The sequence below is a fragment of the Carassius auratus genome, chromosome 31 (genome assembly GCF_003368295.1).
Source record: "Carassius auratus strain Wakin chromosome 31, ASM336829v1, whole genome shotgun sequence".
NCBI classification, from domain to species: Eukaryota; Metazoa; Chordata; class Actinopteri; order Cypriniformes; family Cyprinidae; genus Carassius; species Carassius auratus.
The window spans coordinates 3,008,916-3,036,814 of NC_039273.1; the positions used below are offsets into that span (position 1 = coordinate 3,008,916).

The 27,899-nt window shown below is 35.6% G+C and overlaps 1 protein-coding gene across 2 annotated transcripts in view; it reads left to right on the forward strand.

Moving 5' to 3' along the window:
* Positions 1-2,482: 2,482 nt before the first annotated feature.
* Positions 2,483-27,899, forward strand: part of LOC113050217 (guanine nucleotide-binding protein G(i) subunit alpha-2) — a 39,489-nt gene continuing 14,072 nt past the window's right edge. For both annotated transcript variants that reach the window (XM_026212989.1, XM_026212990.1), the window contains exon 1: positions 2,483-3,177. In XM_026212989.1, coding sequence (XP_026068774.1) covers positions 3,060-3,177 — 118 coding nt within the window. In that variant the 5' untranslated portion in view covers positions 2,483-3,059. The remainder of the gene's footprint in view (positions 3,178-27,899) is intronic.

The following is a 27,899-nucleotide window of genomic DNA, read 5'->3' on the forward strand; positions in this document are numbered from 1 at the left end:
GAAATGGACATAATCTCCCCTGTATTAGAATTCCAACAGTTATATTAAAGATGAAAATTATCAAAAATGAAAATTAACTGAAAATTTACTCACACTGAGGTCATCCAAGATGTAGATGAGTTTGTTTCTTAATCAGAAAAGATATGGAGAAATGTAGCATTGCATCACTTGCTCACCAGTGGATCCTCTGCAGTGAATGGGTGCCGTCAGAATGAGTGTCCAAACAGCTGATAAAAACATCACAATAATCCACAAGTCATCCATACCACTCCAGCTGATCAATTAACGTCTTGTGAATTGAAACAAATCCATTTAGACTTTTTTTCCCTCCAAATCATTGCTTCTGGACAAAATAAACATGCAGGGACGTAATGCTACATGTCTCCAAATCTTTTCCGATGAAGAAACAAACGGCTCTACATCTTGAATGCCCTGATGGTGTGTACATTTTCAGCAAATTTTCATTTTTGGGTGAATGAAGTTTAAGTGATATAGTTTGGAAGCTGCTCTCAATATCTCACCTGAAAAAACACATCTGTGTAGTTCCTTTTCTTGTAATCTGAGTATTTGTGGACCCTGTTTTGGTGTTAGCAGTAGTTAATGAACCAGCTGATATATAGAAGCATGAAACACCAGTAATTATTATTATTATTTTTTTTGTAGTTAAAAGGAAAATTGTTGCTTATTTGAAGTTTGAAATAACTTACTCTTAATCAGTGGTTCGTGTGATGCTTTCAAAACTTCAATGTGTTCAGATTCTGCCAAAATATTATGCAGTGCAATCCTGTTGTTCAATAATTGTGCTAATATTATGTTAACTGACGACTAGCTAGATTGGTAGCGGAAGATATCGGTAAACCATGAGCAAACATGAGTTATTCTGCAACAGAAATTAGCATGCCGTTCATATCACCACATTAATGACAGGAATAAAAATTGATAAGGAATTGACTTTTATTTGTGACAGAGAAAGTGTAGCTAACATCATAGTTCTGTTTGCATTGTCAACCAAAAAAACAAACTGAACTTTATGCTGGAGACTGAAGTACAGTGCCAGTGGTCCCCAGGAGTCACTGTTAAACATGGCAATGATGTTTTTGTTTTTTTTCAGTATTTCCCTGAAACTGATCATTTAATTATAATTTGTGCTTTTTTAAGTACTATAAATCTAAATATACTAAAGAAAAGTGCCTCACTTTACAACCAGCTACCTTATAAACTCTTAAGATACTACCTATTTTTTTTCCAATGAGCCCTGTAAGTGTTTGTTATAGCCCTCAAACTTTTTTTTTAAGTTTCCTCAATGCTAGTTTGTAATTTTTATATTATAATAATAATCTTCTTTAAATAATATTCTTTCAGTCAAGTTATATCCTTGCTGAGTATATTTAGCTTCAACCACAGTAGCATTGGATTGAAGATAAAATCAAGGGTACTGAATAATGATAATTTTGTGATTTATATGGTGGTTAATAATGCAAGATTGATTATGACTGAAATTCTATAAAAGTTATTTGCCTCATTGCTGCCCCGTTTATATACCTTTTCTTTAAACATGTTTTACTAACATTTGCTATATTCATATCTGGTACAGATCATCTGGATTTTATCCTTTCAATAAGGAAAATGCAAACCAGTTTGTTTTTCAAAGCATTATTTACACACTATTTAATCAATACAGTTTGGTTCATATGATAGTTTGTTTAGTGCATTCGTATATACTGTACATAAATGTGAACCACTTTATTTGTAATGCATATTTAGCTTGTATAGTGTAAATAGCAGAACCACTTTGACAATAAAAAGCTCTTTTTAAACCTGTATGTGAGTTTTTCATTTACTATCCTCCCCATCATAACATTATGACTTACATTTGGGTCTAGCTCAAAACTAGAACATCAATTTACTTGACTAGTTAAAGCTTCTAAGATGGTAAAATTGAAGATGATGCTTGCAGATCCAAATGGCAAAATGTAAAGGTTACCAAAAGCTGCATTTAAGTGCATTTTACAAATATTATTAATATTATTTATCTGCATATGTGTGCTTAGGGCTTAATATTAGAATAGGTTTCTATGGTTTCTTCAAAGAGTAGTTCAAGTGCTTCTTTATGCCAGTGTCATTTCAGAATTTAAGTGCTACGATGATTTTAGTATTTTTTTATGTTTCTTATTATTCAATATATATTGTTTTAAATTATAAATGTATGTATTAATTTATTTGATAAAGTTGAAAGATTAAACATTAGTTAAAATTATTATACTTATTAAACTTAAGCTATGATTTCAAATAATCAGTGAATAACTTTCAACTAGTTCTCTGAAAAATCTGAGCAAACCGATTTGCTAAAATGAACATTTTAGGACCAACTCAGTTATTCGGAAACGGCAGAAACTACTGCATTTCCCACAATTCACGCGCAGTTGTTCATTAGTGGGTGGGTGCTGCTGCTCGCTTTGGCTTTTTTTCTAAACATTCTTACGCTCTGTTTATTCGTCAGAAGAAAGCAGCGCGAGCGCAGCTCCGCACCGAACCCTGCGACGTTCTGATTTCGAATTTTGAAATATTTTGAATCAACCTGCGCCAGGACAGATATGCAGAACGTTTGAATTTAAATCAAAATACCAAGGGTGTTTGCAGAATTTCTTACCAGTTGGATACAATTTCGCGTGCAAAAACAGACATCTGATTCAGTGCAAGCAAATGATTTGATTTCGGGAACTGTGCTGTGTAGATGAAAGCACCGACGTCGCGGCTGCTCTTTGATCTGAAAGGAGGCGCTAAACGAACGAAGGAAGGAAGGAAGATTGATTGACTGATTTGGTGGGAAACTAAGCAACTTTTTAATCGCGGCGTCAACACATATTCGAACCCTTCTGATTGATGGAGAATCAGAGGCCGAGGATTTTCAGAATTAAACCTTTTAAATTGTGACATTTTGCGCCTTTATAGCACATCTGTCAATCCACGCGGCGTGTTTATAGTTTACAGTTCGTGCGCGGAACGGACCGAGCTGATCTGACCTATCCTTTGAAGTTTGACGCGCGCACGGTACGATCATGGGCTGCACGGTGAGCGCAGAAGACAAGGCGGCCAGCGAGAGATCAAAAATGATCGACAAAAACCTTCGGGAGGATGGTGAGAAGGCTGCGAGGGAGGTGAAACTGCTCCTGCTCGGTAAGTCATGGCACGTCGCGCATGTGTTATTTTCAGCGGCTCTGTGTATTCAGACGGCTCCCGCGAAACATTTCGTTTTCTAGTGCTATGTCACACGCTTCCATATAAAAAACATAATATGCCAGTAGCCTACTTTGCGACTCGTTTGGAGGAGATGTATTTAGTATGCATTTATAATATGATCTGATGTGTGGTTAGGTTTGCTTATGATTGATAAACAGGATGGATGCAAACACACCAGCATCCGTCTTACATTTGAGATTTCAATCTACAATATTATTTACGAAGAATCAAACCGGAAGAATTGCCATGTTTTTGGACTTGTACCGAGAAAATACCATATTATACGTTGAAGCAGCTTTGCGTTTAAAAATGCTATGGTGTTACCGTGTTTTCTAAATGCCCGTCAGCCCGTGGTGTTCTTTGGAGCACATTGGAGTACCAGGGTACTACCATGGTATTTTGGACGTATACATGCGCTAAGTGCCATGGTAAAGTGATGATTTCAGACGGTATACTATGGTACAGAAAATCATGTTTTCATGTTACTCCAAGCATATACTACTTACTTTGAATATAAATAATAGTTTGCATTAAGTAGTAGAGATCCTATATAATTAAATCTAGTTAAATTATCATCAATAATGTTGTTTTTACAGGGATTTTCTTCATGTAGTATGTTCAGCCTATTAAGGTCAATCACAGATGTTCTCAACGTTATGTACGTTATGTAACTCTTCTATACTTCCATTAGCCATACTCACCTCTGTGTTGGGAAAAAAAACATACTTATCAGTGATAAATTATATGGTTTCCATGGATACTGCTTCGTCCTTTATGCTCATGTGTTTAGGCCTGCTCATAAATATTCTCCACTCTCTTGTTCTGTTGTGACTAACAGGAAACGTTCTCAGAACTTTTGCTAGCGTTCTGGCAAGGTTATGAACAAATATTATTTCATTAACGTTAACAGAATGTTCATTCAAAGTTATCTGGTCTTTAATAACATTCTTAAGATGTAAGCACAAACATATTAATGCATCATTTATCCTAAAAATTTTAGTTGGATTTTTGTCTAAGAGGATTGAGAGAACATTCAGATGTAATATACCCATAATGTTTGCAAAATAAAAAAATCAGACATTCCCCTTAATATTGTCTTAATGTCTTTAACATTCTCATAACCAAGAAAAAAAAACATAAAAAAAACTGGAACTAGTTTCAGAGAACATTCAGAAGTGATGTTAAAACTTTAGTAAAACATTCTTAGAGCATATTTTGTTAGCTGGGTAATTTGCATCAATAACTTGCAATGTAAAAAGCAAACAGGCATCCAGGAAGGTGCATGCATGCTGTTTAAGTTTTTTTCGAGATGACCAGGTTAGGTATAAACAAGAGTCTGCAGGTAGTGCTGTTCTGGAGTAACCCTGCTGTGAGAATCAGATAAGTACGGCACTAAACAAAAGACTTCTCCATTCAATTATGCTTCATTAAAGCTGAGTGCTCCTGCTGTAACCAATCCATTTTTATTTTGTCAGGTCCATTGCTGGTAAATGAAAGCGTGCTTGATTTGGAAAAATACATCAGAGAGGGGGAAGAAACTGCACAGTTCTGTAGTTTCTGTATGCATATACACACCTGTTTAATGGCTCTTAAGTCATTGATTATTATAATACCAGATCAACAAAATCATCAGAAGAGAAACAGACTTTACAAGCTCAGTAGATGTGCACTATTTACTCCCCAAAAAATTACATATAGGAAAATTTAATAAAAATTACATACATTTTTTTGTAAATATTGTGCACAATGATAGCTGTATCATATAATTTAAATAAATTGTTTACTATTTCTTGAGGAGGCTATTTTTTTTATTTATTTAGGTGATACCAGGGGAGGCGAGGTTATCACAAAGTTTCCAAATATTGTCTCATTCTTCAGCCTAGCTGATATAAGATCAATATGTCTTTAGTATGTGCAGATGTCAAAAATGTTCGGTCTGTATTTTCTATGCAATCTTGTCTGGTTAGCACTGTTATGCAATGCATGCATGTTGACTATTTGATAGTAAATAGTTGTTGCCCGCTTGTAAACTGTGAGCATGTTTTAAAAAAATGCAAAAGAGAGAGATGAATTGATAAGCTGCTTGGTTTTTAATCTAGTGCACACAATTTGTCAACAATCAGGCATTTCACTTGAGCTTGGTAATATCAGAGTTGGTCATAAGCCAGGTTACGAGATGTTAATCTTGTAAATTTAGCGTAGTTGCTTAAACAGTGGCCTAATTCTGGATGGAGTCACCTCCCAATTCAGTACAGCTTCACACAGTCGTCCTCTGTCATATCCTGTTAGTTGTGCAGCATGTGTGCTCTGATGCTGACAGCATGGGGACAGGTGGGACAGCGGAGCTCTCCACAATACACTTTACCCTACGGAGAGAGGAAGCAGGAGTGAGAATACAGGGAGATTGTGCCTGGGGAATAAAGGAGACAGGGTTTAGATGTAATCAGAAAATTGGATGAACTTAGCTTGGCACTGATTCCCCCCAGGCACACATACAGTGTTCAACTTCAAAAATATCTGCATGTAAATAAATAAAAGCAATCTAGCAAGCACATATATACCACATTATTCACATCACAGGTTTATAGTGTTAAATCAGAAATGAGACCAGCATCACCCAGCGCTCAAGATCTGACTGGTTCTGTGTAAATATGGGTTTCCACACACCACAGTGTTCACAGAGCTCCCACTAATGACTTCTTATGGTCGGGTCTGAAATGATAGATGACCACAGCAGTAATCTCATGCTTTGGAAACACAGTTCAATTACTCGTCAGTAGCATATTCTGGCTTGTTCAGCATTTTTACAATATTGCTAAATGTTTGAATATCATCAGTTTGAAATATCCAGATTGTGAAAGTAATGCTAGCTGGGTAACTTTCCAATGTTTACGGTCTCAAATCAAGCACCCCTCTTGGGTTTAGGGCTGCACGATTATGACAAAATCAGAATTGGTTGATTATTCCCTTGAAATTGTAATTGCGATTTATTAATCAGGATTATCCCAATTTACATTGAATGATGTTCATACCATTGTTCGATGCAACTGCATGCTGTATTTTTATATAAAAATAAACAAGCTGAAAACACTCCAACTGTAAAACATTTAGTACTTTTCTATAGTATTAAGCCTCAAATGTCAACTATACATCAGATTGGTTTCTTTTTAAATTATATAAGAAAAGTTAAAATATGAATGATATTATAATGTTATATTAAAACTTAAACAATGGAAAAAACCTGAAGATAACACAGAAATCTTAACCCTTAAGATAACAAAATAATAAGATAAGTGGACTTTGAACGATTAATTGCCACTTTGAATGATTATGTTAATTATGGAATCCATAATTGTAATCGAGATTAGAAATGTGATTAATTGTGCAGCCCTACTTGGGTTGTACAGGTAGTTATTTTAAAATTATTTTATTTAAGCCTAGTAGAAAATTTGAAGGAATTGTTCACCCAGAAATGAAAATTTACTGTAAATTAGGGATGAAACAATGGGGGAAAACTTTCTTTAAATAAATTTAGTTATAATTTCAAAATTTTTATGGTTAAAAATCTACCTTGGCTTATGCTCTAAAATATAGTGAGCTCTTTTACATTAAGCCTACTATAAGGTTACAGTTAACAACAGAGCCCAGACTTAAATTTAATTACTCATTATTTTTTATATATAACAAGCAACACTCAACTTAAAAAATGCAAACATGCAAATTGCACATAATGCAGTTTTTAAATAAACTTTGTTGTTGAAATATTTATTTACATGGTGCATCTCATAACTCATTTCATAAGATTTATTTAAACATCCATTAGACATCACAGATGAATTCAATGAGTATATAGTCTAATATTTCAAGAAATGCTCTTCTCTAGACTTCATTTATAGCGCACTAACGAGCTGTGGACACTGATGAGTTCCTGATGGAAATTAAATGCTACGTGACATTTTGTTTACAAGCTGTTTTATTACCATCTTTTCACGGTTGAAACATTGATTGAGCGATTACATGAGGCGTGAGATGTTTATTCATGTTTATTTCACATTAAAGCTAGCAGTAAAGAGGAAGAGATGATCGTGCTGCCATTTGAACTGAGGCATTTATACAGTAATCTGTCGCCACATCAAAGAGCACCAAAACGGCATTTATTGTTTGAATTTCCTGAAAAAGGACATCATTTGAAAGATTAGACTGTTTCTTATCAAAAGTAACAATATATAAAACTGGAAGTTATGTTATTGTATTTGTTGGGTACAAATGCGCACTGAACCGAAAGAGCCGAATACGAGTACCGTTACACCCCTACTGAAAATTACTGATGAAAATCTAACTTGCATACATATTGGGAGCCTGAGGGTAAGTACATTATCAGAAAATGCTCTTTTTTTGGGTGAACTGTTCCTTTAAATTGTCCCATTCCATGTTAGTATTAATGTAACTCCAGCACTACCAGTGTAAACGGTGAGAAAAGTAGTTATCCAAATTGTATGATGATTCACGTCTGACACAGGAGCTTCGGTAAGTGTGTGTATACCTTTACATATGTGACCTTATATGTTGCCAGGATATTGAGCATAATAAGAGTACAATCATGTGAAATCACTGTGTTCAGCTGAATAGAGTTATGATTTTTGATATCTGATTTTAGTGTCAATTTTAATAAAATTTATAAAAGCACATGCATTCAAAATGAAATGTCAACCTCATAAGAAATTGATTGGCTATATGCAAGTAAAAAACATCTTCTCACTGCTCTGAATTATGGGATTGCTGTATCTACAAGGGCCACATCAATATTCATAGCATTTCCAGAATGAAACATTTTGCAGGCAGTGTAATTTGTTGTCTACGAATTAAGAACCACACCTATGATGCCTACGTGTGTTGTCTAGGTAGAAATCACACTAAGTTAGTGACAGAAACCTAGAATTCAGACAGGCTTTTAATGATCATTTTTTTGTAATTGCTTCAGAGTTCCTCATTATGCGTCATCTTTGTAACCACTCTCGCCAGAATTACTGACCTTGCCACCTCCTCGTGTCTCAGATGAGCAACTCAGCATTATGACACATGTCTGCTGGTCACGGATACTCTAGACTCTTATCAGTTGGGTTTAAGTTAAGAAATTGGCAGGACATTGGGATGCCAAGAATATCCTTGTGTCAAGTTTAGTTTTTACCCTCAAGAATATGCCCACTACATGGACGGCAAGTGTTGAATCCCCAAACAACTGAGGAGTCAAGGTCATGCCACAGAGCAGGAAGTACTTTGTGGTCTTGTGTTTATGTTAAACCAAGCATCTTGAAACCCTTTCGTTCTGCCTAATCATGACATTTTGATGCACTGGGTTGGCAAAAACTCAAGGAAATTTCAGAAGACAAAAGCCTTGGGGACAAGAATGATGAGCAGTTCCTTTTGAGTTCAGTTTTAGAAAGGAGAATGTCATATCTCAGAACTAATGGAGTTGTGCCACAGAATGGGGGCAAGTGACCATCAGGAGGGTTCGTCTTCTTGGAGCTGCAGTTATAGACACTCATTTGGAGAGGTTATTCTGGACTCCTTTATCCCCAACCTTTTTTTAGAATTGGAGTGTGAATATCCTAACTAATAACTGCTAAAATCCTGAGGAATAGAAATTTGTAGTGATACCGCTGCACACCATTTAACGGCAGACTAAGGCTTGGTATATAACTAGAATTATATCTCAATATTTTCCTCCAAATTCTGTGTGAAATTAGTCATTTTATTTCGCAAAGATGCATTCAATTGTTCAAAAGTACAATAAAGACATTTATAACCTTAAAAAATAAATGCTGTGCATTTGAACTCCTGAAGAAATGTACTATACTTTCCACAAAAATCCCAATCCATTTATAATATTGATAATAATAATAAGAAAAATGTATCTTGAGCAGAAAATCAGGATAATAGAATGATTCCTGAAGAATCATGTGACACTAAAGACTGGGATAATGATGCTGAAAATGTTACATTTAATTACAATAGAAAATGGTTATTATAGATGGCAATAATATTTCAAAATATTACAGTTTTTACTGTGTAGCCTTGGATGGGCATAAAGCTTTTTATGAACATTAAAACATCAACTCCAAACCACTGTTGTTAAGTCAAGTTTTCTACAAGTTGATATGAATCTTTAGGGCCTTAATGAAAAGTCTGCCAAGTTTGGCCAAAAAATTCTCAATGGTAGTGTAAAAAAAACACATTTTTTACCCTGTCAAAAACAGCTCTTTTCAGAGCAAGCTTTTTTCCTTTAAATGTTAGTGAGCTATGCTGACCCCGCCCCTCTCGCTCTCTGAGAGACCGTTTACTTTAGCCGCATTCATCATGAAACTTGCTAAATAGCAAATTATTAGGAAAGGTGATTTGCAAAGATTCATTAAAAAAGAGCTGTACCAAGAATGATTCACATGAAGATAGACGCATTTAGGCAGATCGGGGGGCATTCCCTTCAGAAACAAATGTAACGTTATTCCACTGTATCTTCAGCGGCTCAGACGTCGGGTGTAAATGGCGACTGATGTGTTCATTATTACATCCAATGACAGAACACCTCATTTGCTTAGGAGTCATTCTTGTCTACACTTTCTCCAGCGGGGAAACAATGACAGACTGATGACAGTCACTCAAGGGGTGGGCCTAAGGTAAGACGCCGGTCCAGTCTGTGCTGAAACACTACTGTCAATCAAACTATCATGGGCGGGGCCTGTCTGTGTGACGTCACAAAGACATTTGAGAAAGGGGTAAAGATTTTAGTAGATCACGTTTTTCTTCGTCATTGTAGGGTGGTTGTGTGTACACATTCCAAACACACATTTCAATTCAAACAACTTGTAAAAGTGCATGTAGCATTTGAAGACCACTTTAAGACAGCACACCGAGAGGTGAGGATTTTGGGATAAAAACTGGTGCATCTGTTGTTAAAAACCTAGAAGGCATGTGGCTTCCTTAATTTATCATTTGCACTGTTTACATATTGAATGTTGAGTCCTTGTGTTGTGTCTACGGTGTGGAGAGATCAGAGGTTAAAGCAGGATATTTCCTGTCGGGAGACGTCTAGCACGGAGGGAGGGAGCCACAGTCTCAGACAGTGATAAATCGCAGCATCTTCTCCTTTTACCTTCAGATAGAGTGCAAAAACAACTCGCCAAGGTGACACCTCTCGAAGAACAGGTGACAGCTTCCCGCACAGTCACTGTCACACATTTACATTTTCAAAATACACTTCCCCACATACACACACTTCAGAACCAGACTGTGTCCTCCAAAAACCTCCTCTGTGATTTGTGCACACACACTCACTTGAAAACAGACGCCTGGCTTCAAGGTTTCCTATTTCAGCTGGTCTCAGAGGTCTTACATCAACCTTGCCCAACTTGAAAGTGTCTTTCATGGAATGATGTCAGATCTTCAGGTCTCGATGTGGAATATGGCAAAAAGTTGTTGTTCCTTTGAAGCTTGAAGAAACCTAGAATTTTGTGCCCATGTTGTGCTGTTTATTTGCTCCATGTTTTATGAAAAAGTAGTTTATATGGCTTGTGTGCTAGAATTCAAGTCCTTGGAAGTCATGCTATAGCTTTGGGTGGGGAATAGAGCATTGTTTAAGATGTTATTCACTGAATATGTTTGTGCGTGTTCAAACTTAATGCATCACTATTTGTCATTGAACCAAGTTGGCATGAATGACGTCAAACCTGTTACTTTAACAGAGAAGACGCTTGAGTAGCACAGAAAAAAAAAAACAATGAAGGAAAAGAAAAATATCTTCATGTTGTCTTTGAGGTCTCCTGAGATCCTCCTCACTAGAAGGAGTTTTCTCTGTTTAGTTGTTTACAGCAGCTACAATAGTTCAGGATCAGTTGGGAGGTTGTGCTTTTACTGAGCTCATCCTGTTGGGGCTACAATGCTTGCAGCCATTTACCAGCGACCTACTGTGTTGTTTCTGTCATTTCAGACTGTAATGCATCAGTCGGTCTGTTTCCCTCACCATCATTGTCAGTCCATTTTCATTCCTGCAAAGCTCTGAAAATAGACCGAACCTCCTTGGGCCTGTTATAATCTGTGTGTCTTAAAGGGAAGGCAAAACAGGGAAAGCAAGATTTTTATAGTGTATATATATTTATTTTTTATTTTAATATATTTTAACATTTTATTTATTCTTGTGATCGAAAGCTGAATTTGAGCCAAGATTACATACTTTAGACATACTTTACATACTTTTTTTTTTGCATGCATCCTGTGTCCAGTTTTGGGCGTTGATCTATCTCCATTCGTTGTCTTGTTGTCTTGCCAGACCGAATGTCGGGGGACGCTTGGGAACTGCGAATCCCATCTGACACAATGGTGTCGGCCCTCCGGTGGAGGGTTTTAACACGGCTCTCCTCTTTTTGAAGCACTGCTCACAGATGTAAATTGGGCTCAGGCCCTGATTAGGCCACTTGACGGGTGGTAGTGTAGAGCCGCACCGGAGATTAAAGACACCGGCGACGCTGTGGACGACGACTCTTTAGACACCAATGATCTAAATTGGTGTAATTTATCATGGTAGTGAATGCTGTCATTATAGACATCTCAAGAGCATTCTTTTCTTGGAGAGGACACAATGAACACGCAGTAAGCATTTTAGATTAAATTTAAAAGTTAATTGCTGCTTGAGTACAATCTGGAGACACTTGAAGCCTTGTTGCTCATACTAGCAGTGTTCGTCTTCTCCCTCCCATTTCTACCAATTATTTCCTGAAGTCTTGCATTATGTTCTAAGTAATTGTATAATGTTAACATATAGTATATCTATAGTTATTTTTTTTTGCTGGGAAAATAAATTAATTCATTTGGTAATATATTTTGCATATTCCAGTGAATCATATGCTTTACCAGTGAATATAATGTATATATGGTAAACTATATGTATACATTTTTATGTTTTTGATTTTGTGCTCACCATGGTTGCAGTTATTGGAACAGAAATAAAGTAAAAACAGAAATATTCTGAAAAATTATTACAATCTAAAATAGCTGTTTTCTATTGTAATATAATTTAAAATTCAATGTATGTGATGCAAAGCTGAATTTTCAGCATCATTACTCCTCACATGATCCTTCAGAAATCATTCTTATATGCTGATTTGGTGTTAATATTGTTAGTATTGTTAATATGGTATTCTTATCAATGAAATGAAAATGTTATTGCTGCTTAATATGTTTTGTGGAAATCAATACTTTTTTTCAGGATTATTTGATCAATAAAGTTTAAAATAATTAGATTTATTAGAAATTTACATCTTTTGTAACATTGTCACTAAAATTGTCAATAAAAAATAATAATAAATCTGGTTTTATATAATGAATGCTTCAGATTTCCACCCTTGCCCAGCCCCTAATATTTTTGTTGCACTTTATTTTACAGTACGTGTACTAACATGTACATAGTGTAATTACAGTGTATTTATCTAAGAAAGTTCTGGTAATACAAGGTAACTACATGGGGTAGGGGTAGGTTTAGGGGTAGGTTCAGGGTTAGTACCTAGTTATTACATAGTTATTGTAATTACTATAATGTACATGGGGAACAGGACTGTAAAATAAAGTGCTACCAATATTTCTGCTATCAAGAAATGTGTCAAGAAGACCAAAAAATAAAGCAGAACCCTCTGGTTTCTTTTAGGGCTGTGTACCTGCCATCTAACCCCATGTTTAATCGGCACTCATGTTTATTGAACGGACTAGCATTATTACAAGTGCATGTATTCTGTAGTGTGTAAACAGACCCCCGACAAACTGCAGTCTAAAACTCCCTCCACATGGCTGTGTTTATGATTCATAATAAGACTTTGATTGCATTGCTCAATTCTGAGTGCATCTCGGTGTACATTCTGTCCTGCAAATTTCCCAGACTCATTACACAGCATGTCATGTTCTGGTTTCATTCTCTATCTCGAAACAAGACTCCTGCCGCTTACAATGACATCATGAGATGTGGCCAGGCAAAAGCTAATTATTAACAAGGAACAAGTACGTTGAACAAACAGGAGGGTCATAGAGGCTCATGTTTGAGATGGTGTTGATTTGATCTCCCCCCCCCCCCTCATGTTTTGCATTTTAAGTGGTGGTTACTAAGCTGTGTTTTTAGACCATAATATCAAACTTTAACACGTTCTTTGTTTTGAAACAGTAAGAAAAGCTATAATAATTAACTAGCAGTTGATGATTTGATGTGATGTAACCTCATGCCTTGGCAAGCACAAGTTATGTTGCCTTTATTAGCATATTGGAGAGATTTGCCAGTAGCAAACTAGCAAGTTAAATTAAGGTTTATTATATTGTTTTCCCTTTGGCACGAGTGGAAAAGTTCACACCAGAACGTGTGTGAATGTGCTGAGCCTTGTGCTGGACTGATCTTTATAGACTAAATTGCTGTTTGCAAAGAAAATGCTTATCTGCAGCTCTTCCGGATTGCCTAAAGAAGATTTAGTACTTCAATTAAATACAACTTTGTGCAGCCATTTATACAAGTCTGAGATTTGGATTTCCTTTGATTGGCAACATTTTTCAGTGAATCAGGACAAATCTGCAAATCTGCTTGGATCCGTTTGGTCTAATCACGACTAGTGTCATTCAACTTGTTTCACTTAGGCAAATCTTATTTTTGTATTTCACTAGCTGTAAATGGCTGATTTTAAAGGGGGGGTGAAATGCTTCGTTTTCACTCAATATCCTGTTAATCTTGAGTACCTATAGAGTAGTACTGCATCCTTCATAACTCCAAAAAGTCTTTATTTTTATTATATTATAAGAGAAAGATAGTCTGTACCGATTTTTCCCGGAAAAAACACGAGCGCCTAGAGGCGTGACTTGTGGGCGGAGCTAAAGAATCACGAGCGCCAGTAGGCTTTTGAGTTGAGAGCATGTGGAAGCTGTGACACAGATCCAGAGGCTGAAATTTAACAAGAGCAGCATCAGCAAAGGCCGTATGCTATGTGGTATGTACTGAAACTGTATATATTTGCTTAGCGGTTTTGGAAAATGACTAAGTTCCACTTTATGTCGTCTTTTTTTTTTTTTTTTTTTTTTAAGCTGTACATTGTGGAAAGTGGCAGTTTGATGACAACATCGCATGTTGTTTACTTGATGTGCTTACGCGCTGATAGCTAAGTTAACAACACAGAGATATTTGAAGCAGACTAGCTTTTTGTGAAACTGAATGCAAAATCACTTATTTTGAATGTATTATGTAATTTGTATTATTAAAACAATTCAGTATCAAATACCACATTATATACACTGTAGAATCTTTTTTAAGGTTGTGAAGACTGTAGTGCATTTTACAAGAAAATACAGTGTCAGACTGTCCACCTTGCAGTTTAGTTTCAGTGCAGTTACTTGCAAAGTTAACTAGAAATTTCTGAGTAAAAATGGTTTCTACACCATTTTTTCAATGTATATGCCACATTAAATAAATATAATGTATTTATAAATGTATATGCTTATATTTCTTTAATATTAACCATAATGTCACTGTATAATAACAAATATTGATGAACCGTGAGCTTTAATGCATTGTATAATGCATAACGGATCAGTAGAATTGCAGAAGCTTGCAACCTCTAGAAGTGCAACCACTGCTTGTTTTGTGACATCTTAATTTAATCTATGCAAGTGTCTTATTTTGAAAGAGGTTAGACACTGATTCTAAATTTTTGCATTTTATATAAAACCAATGAAATATGATTCCAGTGGCATTCTCCATAATACCAAAATACATTGTCAGTATTCTAATCTAAACCCTTGAACAAAGGCATCTACAGGATGAACATTTTGGTATTTGGTGGCACAGTTTAGAACAAATTAATCGCAGTTGAAAATTGCATTTCATCTTAGATGTAATTATTGCTTTTTTGTCTTTTTATGCATTACTTTTATGCTCTTTTATTCCTCAGTAAATGTTGAATTATCCAAAATGTCTGTGATTGGTCATAGCATGGCTTGGCCATTGCAAATTAACATGCAAATAGAAAATCTGAACAGTAGTATAACCTAAATGCAACGGCAGTTGACATTTTACACTGGGAATCATGATTGCTGTAAATGTCTTTTTAATCTATTTGAGTGTGAAGTCCTTCCTTTTGATTTTCTCTCCTGGGATTTGTGATTTCATTACAGTGCGCCCCACTACAGGCTTGCACATCATCTGATGGGCGTTGTTGTAAGAATACAGAAAAACTTGAATCATCATTGGGGGACGTTGGTCACAAATAGCTGAGGAGATAATATATCTGTAGTGAGTTGGAGTGTGTGTGTGTGTGTGTGTGTTACATAACCACGCAGCGGTTCTTTAGAACACAGGCTGTTAGCTTGTGTCCAAGTCGCCATGGTGACACGTTTATGTCTTTAGGAGATTGTAGTGAGTTTTTCCTCAATATGAGTTCAGCCAAGGCCTCCTCAAATTCAGCCATAAACATACAACACCGTGTCAACACACAATTTGTCATGTTCTGTCCTCGTTCGAGTGCTTATGTGTTAGTGCATCAGAATAGATGTGTTAAAATTGTATGAATGAGCACTGGCTTATATATATATATATATATATATATATATATATATATATATATATATATATATATATATATATATATATATATTTCAATAAAAAACAGGGCTGTTATTTTAGTATTTTAGTCATATTAAATACATGATTTACTTTGTTTTTTATGAATATGTATTTCATATACATTATAAATGTATTGCCATTCAAAAGTTTGTAGTAAGAAAAAAAATAAGGAAGTTAAGACATTTATTATCTTAAGCAATACTTAAGGAAATTAAGCAAACAAAAAGCATTAATGTTTTCAGCATTATTGATAATAAGAAATGTCAGCATATTTGATTTCTGAAGTATGGTGTGACTCTGAAGACTGGCGAAATGATGCTGAAAATTCAGCTTTGCAACACAGAAATAAATTACACTATAAAATATATTCAAACAGAAAATAGTTATTTTAAACTGTAATAATATTTCACAATATTACTGATTTTACTGTATTTTTTAAAATCAAAAATAGATGCTGCCTTGGTGAACATAAGAAACCTTTTCCTTACTATTATCCTGCACATTCAGTTAAAGTATAAATGGTATGTTTGTGCCACGTCATTTTTCTGTTCTATTTCTAGGAATCTTGCTCTTTCATGTTATAGCATGTCTCTCTACAGGTATTCACACATTCTTCTCCCCAGCATATCGTTCTTTCACACTTTCAATTTTCACCTTGGTTTTCACAATACCACTATGTTGCACTAAAATCCCCACAGCCACAGACCTGCTGCTTTTTTGCCAGAGGAGATGATGTAAGGTGGTTTAATGGAAGAATAAGCAAATGAAAAGCAGCTGAATCCGTTGTTTATAGGGACAGCTGTTCAGCACATGTGTCCAGTAGCTGCTTCACAAAGACAGAAATGCTCTTTAATCTGAGTATATGAGAGAGAAAGAGAAAGAGAGAGACGGGCAGACGACTGAGGGTAAGTTTCGACGGGTTCCCTGCCTCAGGAAAAATTCCGAGCGATACTGTGTTTCCTCCCTACACTTCACCACCCCGATCCGTTCTACGTGGCATTCCACGCTGCCGTATTTCAGCCTGACTGGAACTGCCTTCCCAGTTTTCCACCAAGGAATGTTAAAGAGAGATGATTATTTAATGGCTCTGAATTCTTATTCAGAGCCTTTTCTTAAGTTATAGTTCACCCAAAAAGTATAAATCGTCATCATTTACTCAAACACGTATGAGTTTCTGCAGTTTAACACAAAAAGCAGATATTTTGAAGAATGTTGGTAACCAAACAGTTCACGGTAGCCATTGACTTACATAGGATTTTTTTTTTTTTTTTTTGTGGATGTCAGTGGTGGCCTGCAACTGTTTGTTACCAACATTCTGAAGTAAATAATGGCAAAATGTAACTTTTTGGGTGAACCATCCTTTTAAAGAGTCGTTTTTAATGATTATTTTGCACCGTATACAGTAGTTCACCCAAAAATGAAAATCTGTTATCGTTTACTCATCCACTTGTCGCCACAAACCTGTATGATTTTTTACTTCAGTACACAAATATTATTCTTTTTTTTTTTTTTTTTTTTAAGAAAGAATTGGGTCCAAACAACATGGAATCATGCTGAGTTTCATTATATCTGCGAACTAATTCTCCAAAAGTAGTATGCATATGTATGTGTGTGTTTGTAAGTATTAAATTTTATTAAAATCTATGTATCAGACTGTACTGGCTGTGCTTTGTTTGCAAGGACAACGCAACAGCTATCAAGAATTTTGTCTTTGCATTAATTTTTGTGGTGTCCAGTTATGTTGTCTCATCACATTCAATCCATACTGCTTACAATGAATGTGCATCTCAGAATAGTGCAGGAAATACTATTCTCAGTTCTCCTTTTTTTTTCCACGAATGCCTCCATTGTAAAATCAAATTGGACAAGTAATGCTCTAATGATCCTGACGAGAATTTGAAAGAGACCTATTATTTTCAGACATGTATAGTCTTCCTGCCATCCTCTGTCTGTTTGCTCAAAGGTTTTAAGACACTCTTTCTTTCACCCTCGAGCTTTTGTGCATCTGTTTCTTGGTACCACACGGACTCAGCCGGAAATAGTGCTCTCTCGATACTGGCATCCTCTTTGTGCACTGAGATTGTCCATCTGGCCCTTAATTAATGGGACTTGTCTTGATATGATTAAGGGGATAGCTGAATTAGTTTAGCCAGTGTTTGTCCCCAGTGATCTGTTTAGTTTAATGCAGGATGATGATCATGCTGAAACTGGAGGCATGATAATCGATGATATACTGTATTTCTGAAGGATATCTTTTTCATTGATTGGCAGCTGGTGTCGTGTGCGTGCACATGCATTGGCAGCACTCGATGTACATGCATGTGCAACCCTGAGGAAACACACTTTTTTTTCTGCTCAACTGCAGAGCAACAACAAATGTTTGCGGTGGAATATTTCATGTTGTGGTGAATTGAGAGAAAGAGAAAGTAGCAGAGACGGTAGAAGGAAAAAGAGAATAGAAAGACACTAGCACTTGTCTGCAAATCTTTTTTCTTAGTGCTGCAGTTTAACTACCTTTGAAAATTGGTTTAAATTGGTTATACTTTGGAAATGGAGGAAGAGAGTCATTAAATGCATTCGTTAAATGAGCAGGGAATGATAGACTGTTCTGCTTTCATAATGAAATGTGCAGATCACACACACGTGTGCTGATACCTTGCAGAGGAACATTTGCACCAGCTTCCTGTTGGCAAAAACAGGAAGATCAGTGCGGTTTCAGAAAGAACATGCAGATTATATTAAACTCAAGCATTTCCACTGTGGTCTATAACAGACTGTAGCAATTTTTTTTTAAATCCACGATGGAGGCGAAACATGTTAGCATGTGTTTCTCGCTTCTAATGTGACTGTCTGCTTTTTACTTCCGTTTTAAATCACTTTCATGCAAGATACAAAAAAATTATGCAAAAGAAATGACTAGTTTGTCATCAGTTTGTTAGTTTTAAATAAGATTGTAATGTTTTGGAGCTTGGGTTAAGGTCACAGATACCTCAGATATTTAAGGAATATATAAATAAGAAATAAATACATCACTTGCTCACAAACAGGTCCTCTGCAGTGAATGGTGCTATCATTATAAGAGTCCAAACAGCTAAGAAAAACATCATCATAATCTAAACAGTCCATTAATTAATGTCTTGTGATGCCATAAGCTATCATGCTGAAGGTTGTAAGAAACAAATCAATCATTAAGGTGTTTTAACTTTAAACTTTCACTTAAAGCTGCTTCTTTTCTGACAGCACCCATTAACTGCAGAGGACCTATTGGTGAGCAAGTGATGGAATGCTACATTTCTCCCAAAAAAAACTCTTCAAGATCTTGAATGGCCTGAGGGCGAGTAAAATTTCCGCAATCAATATATGTATATATATTTTTTGTGGTGAACTGTTCATATAAGAACATAAATGAAAAGTATTTCTCTTTTAGTCGATATCATTTTATAATTTAAGATGCACGATTATAATATAATTCGATTGGCCTGTTTACAGAGATGCCTTCCTAATAATCTTTTCACCAGAATTACATTGACTCAATCAAATATAGACAGAGCTATTTTGCAAATATTGATTTTTGCATGTAATCATTTAATTCCATTATCTAAAAAGAGATTGTGTGATTGAGCAAATCTGTTACAATTGTACTAAAAATGGAATGGCATACACTGCTTATTGTTTATCTGTAATTTTATTTTATTTTCAAGTGAAAGGGGAAAAATGGCTTTGATTTTATTTGTTGGAAATTGGTTTGTTCATGTGTTGTCAGCAGAAAAGGAACATTGTTTCCCATTTGAAGCAAGTTATTACATTTTGCTGAAAGATTATATAGACAAGCATTTCATTTTGTGCACAGTAAGACCAGGTCTGTGTATTGAACAGTAGGTCAAAGACATTTGCTCGCCACAGCCTACTTGTTCCTTCAAACACATTCACATTTGAGGTTTAATGTAACAGTGGTGGTGTGTCAGATTTGATGGCTGGTGTGGATTAAGGGGGTAAGCTGTGCTCAGAGGAAACACGCGAGTCAGAGATGCTGGCTTTTTAGCCTGATCCCCATGGGGAGATTGATAGTGTGCTTCTGTTTTTAGCCCCTTCTGCAAGAGCAGACAAGAAAAGGACATTTCAGAATCCACAATGCCCACATCAAGTTACTTTAGTGAATTGTTTTAAACGTCTAGCCTTCATATACCCAATAAATGTGTATGTGCATTTTTTACAGGTTTTAAAGACACTGAGGCTTTTTGTGCTTTGCATTTGCAATATGCGGTCCTACTTTTTACTATAAGTTGCCTTTAATCAAATGATTGTGAATGTCACGTATATTTATAAAAGTAAAAGGCCCAATTTAGACAGTACATTTTGCCACATATATATGTATCTCAGTAGTTATGAAGTAAACATAGTTATTTTTTTTATGCAATTAATGCAGCATTGTTAATGAAGTCAACCGTAAATGTAATTAGCATTTTTGCATCTGTACATCACATTACAAATGTCTGTTTTTATAGGCCGGGACTATTCAAGACTCGGAGAAAGCGCCACTGCTGTGATTGGCCTAACAGTTTCACTTGTTAAAATAACTAGTAGACTTCTATGACGTATCTGTATCAACATGGGTAATTTGGGTTAAAAACATATAAATACTCTGTATTTCAAGCGTAGTTTGCAACCACATCTCACATAGATGCTCTGAAACGGCTGTTAGCCATTTGGAGAAAAAAACCTTTTTGACTGAAAAAATGTTTTCTTTGTTTTGTTACTTTAGTGAATTGTTTTAAAACGTCTAGCCTTCATATACCCAATAAATGTGTATGTAGCATTTTTTACAGGTTTTAAAACACTGGAGGCTATTTGTGCTTTGCATTTGCAATGATGCGGTCTACTTTTTACTATAAGTTGCTTTAATCAAATGATTGTGAATGCACGTATATTTATAAAAGTAAAAGGCCACATTTAGACAGTACATTTTGCCACATATATATGTATCTCAGTAGTTATGAAGTAAACTAGTTTATTTTTTTTATGCAATTAATGCAGCATTGTTAATGAAGTCAACCGTAAATGTAATTAGCATTTTGCATCTGTACATCACATTACAAATGTCTGTTTTTATAGGCAGGGACTATTCAAGACTCGCGAGAAAGCGCCCACTGCTGTGATTGGCTAACAGTTTCACTTGTTAAAATAACTAGTAGACTTCTATGACGTACTCTGTAATCAACATGGGTAATTTGGGTTAAAAACATATAAATACTCTGTATATATCAAACAGTCTGGAACAGACAATGCGATTGTGGTACAAGCACTTTTTAATTGCACTTCTGTGTTGTGACATTACTGTTGGATCCACTCTAGTCAAACTCAGCCAGCACTGCATCACCGTTTACTTTCTGTCTCTCTGAAAAGCCTGCATCATTCTGTCTTATTTAGAAGTGAATCTGTAGTAAAGCAAACAAACCAACATTGTTTCACATCTGGAGCTGTTTGCTCATTTTTCTCTGTGTTTACACCAGACGCGAGTGACAACAGAACCCATTATAATCTGCGATTCTGTCTGGATGCAGCATGAATTGACAGTAAACTGATGTCCCGCTCTATTTCTGATATACATTCGTGCCGCATCCAGGATCACAAGGAAGGAAATTCAAAGAGTAGTTGTAATCTTGTGATGTCATCTTTATGGTTCTGTTGATGGAGAAATTCTGTGTTTGCGTCTTTCTCTAGTATTTCCTAGTACAGGTGTGTATCAGTGGGCGGGGCTAAAGAGGCAGTGATGTAGAAGCAGGTGTTGATCTTCTCCTGAAGAGGCGGGGTTTAGCCACACTGTTACATCATAAAGTGGCACATTCCAAAAAACGAGTCAGTTTTTGAGCTAGGTTTCAATACAAGCTGTTTTTAAACTAATGAGAACGTTTTGAGTTTTGAAACTTACTGGATGTTTTTATAGTGCATTGACTTGTTGCATGTCAAAAAATCAAAGGAAATTTGATTTCTCACTTCATGACCGCTTTAAATCAACATTGGAGGCTGACATGTTAGTGATTTGCAATTCTAATGGTTTTGTCTGCTCTTTATTTCTCGGAGTCTCTTTAGATAAATGTTAGTGTACATTAAATATAAATCCATATTTATGCCAATTATAAGATTGCAGAAACAGTACATTTTGCCATCATTTTGATAGAAAATTTCCACATTATCTATGCTTTTAATCTATCAGTAGGAAACTAGTTGTAGTTTGTTTTCCGGTTCCTAAGGTCAGCCGGATTACGATTGTGAAGGATTCAAATGCTGTTTCTGGTTGAATGAAAAGTGTGGCAAAATACACAGTTTCTGTGGTCTTTTATTTGAATAAATACCCATATATACAGTACACTATTATACAAATCAAATATTTTAAATAACAGACTGTAGCATGTTTTCTGGTTCTTAAAGTCAACTTGAAATGACATAATGTAAAATAGGACGTAAATGCATGTTTACATTAGGTATGTAAAGTCATTATTATAGAAGTCATTATTTGCTGTTATTTCCTGTATTATATTAACAATAACAAGCATTAAAATTCTGTTATTTTCTAGATTTTACAAAAGTCTGCATTATCTATAAAAACAGTGTGTCTACAGCTTTCTGACTTGATTGACATTAAGCAATTGTTTACGAGCAAGGTTTTTCTTCTTTGGAGTATTGTGTGCTGATGAATCTTTGACAGTACAGACAGTAAATGGATGTCTGTAATTGCAACGGTTCTGTTGACGTTATAGTTCTATTACATGTCTCCCGGCTGGTCCTCTGTAAACTAACATATCCATTTAGATTAAGCTTTGCCATTGGTTATCCTATTTATTTACTACAGTCTGTCCCTTGCTTAGCTGTACGATTACAATTAGATGTTTTTTTTATTTTTTAGTATTGGCTCAATATGTTTGTCTGAACAAACACCAGCTTGAGCTTTTGAGCCTGACAGCTGCATACATGAAGGAGATTCAGAGTGATTTACACAGCACACCTTCAGATGCCCGTCTAAACGCCTCATCTCGACGTGTCTCGGCACGATTCAGACTCTAATCAGCTGTTTGGTTGGCAGTCTGTGCGGTTGCAGCCTGGATTGTGGCAGTGGGAGTTGATGTGCTGGTGCACCACTGCAGTGCAGCATGCAGAACTGCTGAGCCGCTCTGGCTTTCTGACCCACTTTTTCCCTGTCTTTTATTTATTCCACTTTAGGATTCATTCCACACACTGTACCCAGTGGCACTTCTCAAGAGTGTGTGCGGACATCAAGAATTGTCTGCCGGCCCTTTCACAAAGATAGAAAAAAGGATCTGTATAACTTAGGGGTTTTGTGTTGGAAAATAAATGTGGGATGTCAGGTTTCATCTGTGTGCTTGAAGCTTGAACATGGATGTGTTTAGCCCCTGAGCAGAGCAGTAGCAGGTGTTATGAACAACAACCAAAATGCATTGTGTCATCAGAGCGTACAGTGTGAAGTGCAGATGGAGTTAAAGAAGTATTATGATTTGGCTTGAATATTTGATTAGTGCTGTCCTAAATCTGATTTGCTTGGGATTAGGGCTCAAATGGGATGGGATTTTCTGTGGCTGATGGTCTATATAATAGCAATATACTTAATGCAATTTAATGTCAGATGAATTTTAGGATTTTTTTCCCGAAACATACTGTAAGCAGATAATATCAGGGTATGTTTTGTCTATTTCAAACTTTCTTGGATAAGGTTATAAAATGACTATTTAGTTACTTACAGGAGGTAGTTATTGTTGCTTTAAAGGGTTATTATTAAAATTACCGTCTAGTAATCATCTTAAATATTGCCATTTAGGTTTTCCCAACATTTTTGAAACATTTTGAAACCTAAAGTAACATTTTTGATGATTTGAAATAAAACTGAAATCAAATATAAATATAAAAAACCACTTAAAACAAAAATTGAAAGTTGAAGCTGAAGCAATAAACTTACTAACCAGAACTTTTTTTTTTTAACGAAACAAGTAAATGAAAAACAAATAAATAAAAAGCCTAAATGGTAATATTAAAATAAATAAAAGAATAAGTAAATATGATGAAATCTTATCATACATTACTTAAAATTAAACAAATATTAAAATAGAAATTATAAATGCTAATTAAAAAATATTATTTTATAATATAAATGAGCAGAAAATTAATATATATATATTATATATATTAATATATAAATAATACTAAAATAACACTACTCTCAACAAACACCTCAGATAAATGACTACTTAATGTCTAGTTTTAACTTTTGTAAAAAAAAAACAAAAAAAACAATACAGTCTAAATTACTGTATATATAAATGGACAAACCTAAATGGTAATATAAAAAAAAAGACAAAAGCACATACAAAAATGACTTCAAAATAGACAAGCTTTTAAATTGAAATAAAGAAGCTAATTTAAAAATATACATATTTTTTATAATAAATTTGATTATAATAGTATATAATACTAAAATAACACTGCTCTGGATATGTGCATCTGCTAAATGACCACTTAATGTGTGGTTTTTACTAATATTAAATTCTAGATTAAAAGAATAAATACATAAAACAATCAAAACTGAGTTTTCAAAGGCAAAACTGTACATAACTACAGACCCAACTCAAGTTGTTGGATGTTTAGCCATGTTCAGGTCAGTGTTTTATTCATAACTTGGTATGTAGGCATGTAATGCCTGTTCAGACCTTTACTGCCAGCTCTGGTTTGCCATTTCTGCTCACTTCCTCCACTGCAGCGAAAGGAGCATGAGACAGTTGGGAGCTGTCTGCCTGAATCAGGCACACAAAGAGGAAACTGCCATTGTATTAGGATGAACAATACAACTGGAGACGCAAAGCTACTTAGTCATCAGCGTTCAAGAAGATCTATGTGTTTTTATAATGGGAGCTTCTGACCTTTTATATTGCTGGTGGTATTCTAAATGCCTCACAGCACTGGAGAAATGCACACATGTATCTACTGATTCACTGTAGAGTAAGGCAGGGAAACACTTGGCCTCTGTGGTGCTAAGAGTCGGTTTCATCTAAACAGCATGTTAATTGCTTAACTTGTATCATAGCCTGTGTATATGTTCTTCATTGTTTAACTGGTGAGATTTTCTGTGTGCCTTTCTATGGTAAAATGCTTTCATCCTTTGTCTCTGAGCTGTGGAAACGTGCCATTGAAGCACACATTACTTGTGGGTTAACGTCTACATTTGGACTGGATCTTGAGAGTATGTATTTTTATTGTGGTAATTGCTTTCACTCCGAGCAGAAACCTGATCTGCATTGCATGAGGGCAGAAAGCACATGAACGGTGGCGACTGCCCTCGGGATCATTCCTGTTCTGCGGCACCTTTTGAACTTTTCAGACATGAATAACTGAATTTGCTATGGTGGAGTTTCTAGAAAAGGTACATTAAGCTCACAAAGCTGCATTTATTTGGTAAAAACACAGGAAAAAACATTAATATTGTAAATATTACTCCAGTCTTCAGTGTCACATGATCCTTCAGAAATCATTCTAATATGATGATTTGCTGCTCAAGAAACATTTCTGGTTATTATGGATGTTGAAATCAGTTGGGGAAACCATGAGACATTTTTTTCAGGATTTCAGGATTTCATGAGACGCTGCAAAGGACGCGTGATACAAGCAAAATGGTCAAACATGTCCTAGACTGACATGTTTGACCATTTTGCTTGTATCACGCATCCTTTGCAGTTCATGCTTAGATGTAGAAAACAAAGAAAAAAGTATAGGGAAAAAACACATTCTGTATGAATGGCTTCTTACAGTGACAAACTACCTTCTGTCTGTATGATTAATTAATGATTTCTATCTTTTAAAGTTATTTTAGTATTTTATCTGATTATACTAAGATGTTTTGTGGGTGTGAAATGTATTGCACAGCAGAAATGACCCTCCTGTGGTCAGTACAATCATTGAATGCATGATTCAGCATTCAAATATGACTGAGCATTGATCATAGGATATATGTGACACTGTATTTAATTAGTGCGGGATGTAATTCACAGCCGAGGGATGTGTCCTTTTGAGTATTATTAGAATCTTGCATGTTCTTGAAACGGCTGTTTTTATTTCTGTGTGTGCAGGAGTTGGCTGCTTCGTGCAAAGCTATCATTTAATAATCAAGAGACCACTAATCTGCATTAGGCAATTGTGTTGGGATGGTAAAGAAGATGAAGAGGGAGAGTGAAGCCCCAGGAGGCCGGTGAGGTTATCTGCTGAGAGTCTCTGACTGACTCTTCGTTCCTGTACAAAAAGTGATCAAAGGAGAGAAAAACAAGTGTGGGAAGAGAGCGCTGGGGCCCGAGAGAGCGAGAGGAGGTGCTGAGAGCCCCAACAGGCCTGATGCTGGAGCAAAGGAAATCAAATCTCGTTGAGAGTTAGAAAACAAGGGCAGCAGTTGTAATTAAGCTTTCCCTAAGGCGTGATTTCAGTTATCTGATTAGGATTCCCAGCTCTCCTCGAGCCCTGCAGACATCATTACCGGCCCGTCCCGGGACACCTGAACTTCCTCCACTAGAAATAAGTCTCACCATGAGGTTGACCGATGAGGGATTTGACCGATATGAGAGCTGACCGATCCCGATTCATCAACCGATAGTTTTTTAAAATGGATATTTGACAAAAACTAAAATAGTGCTTTACTAATAATAAAAAAAATGAATCATACCTGTAAATGAATAGAAATACCTGTATTAATATTAGGGATGTAATGATTCACTCAACTCACGATTCGATTGTATTCAGAATTTTTATTTTACAATTTGATTCAATTCATGATTTATTTATTTATTTAGACAAATTATAAATTAAATGTGTCCTTTTATTATTGCTTGGACAAAATGCTGCACGTTTCTTAAATCTAAATCTAAAACCTATAATAATATACTTGTATAGCACTTGGATATTATTGCTCTTTTGTTGGTTTTGATTGCTTCCATTGTGAAAATCTAAATATTAGACTGATTTCTGAAGGATCATGTGACACTGAAGACTGGAGTAATGATGTTGAAAATACAGCTTTGTATCAAAGGAATAATTTGCTTTTGAAAATATATTCAAGTAGAAAACCTTTATTTGAAATTGCAATAATATTTCACAATATTACTATTTTTTTTAAATCAAATAAATGCAGCCTTGGTGAACATAATAGGCTTCTCTCTAAAAATCTAGTAATGTTTGTTAAAGAAGTAAGCAGTTCATATAATTATTTTAAATGATTCGTTTTATTTTATTAATTTTTTTATCTGCTGCTGAAAACCAGGTCTCTATTGATGTATTTGCTCCAGTCTAACTTAAGCAAAGTTCAAACAGCTAAAATGACGTGGGCCAGCGAGATCAAACAAGGCCATTAGTCCTGACCTGAGCTCTAGCCCTTCTAGTTCCTCTGACTAAAGTCTGCCTGAAAGCTGATGTTACTTATGGAGCCAACATGAAAGGCAATTCCTCTAGAGGATAGATGCATCCTATACGAGTTAGTGTTTCTTCCGGGCTGGAGAGAAAAGTCAAGTTAGTTTTTATGGATGGACACGTTTGCTCTTTATTCATTTTGAGAGGCGGAGTGAACAGAGAGACGTCCTCGGTGGATTTTGTGTTGATATTTGATTCATACTTATGAAGTCCTAAATATTCAGCTTTATAGGTTTTAGATTGTAGTGCATCGGAATATAGGTTAATTAGTTATATCGGGTGTTTTGCATCACTATTATTATATTTAAAACTTAGTGTTTGGGGATAAAAAACCTAAGCCTAAGGTGCCTTTCACTCTTCAGTCACTTAGACTTACTTTAAATTAAATGTATTGCAATGTAATACAAGGTTCCAAAGCTGGCCAGAATTAAGTTATTGCAAAGATGTAGGTGTGGCGTTAGTAAAGTAGTGTTTTTCCTGTGGAATCATGTTTGGCGCTCTGCCGATCTACAGTAAATAGTCAGTGTGGTGTTTTATATAGGTCATTCAAAGAAACGTTTCCTATTTC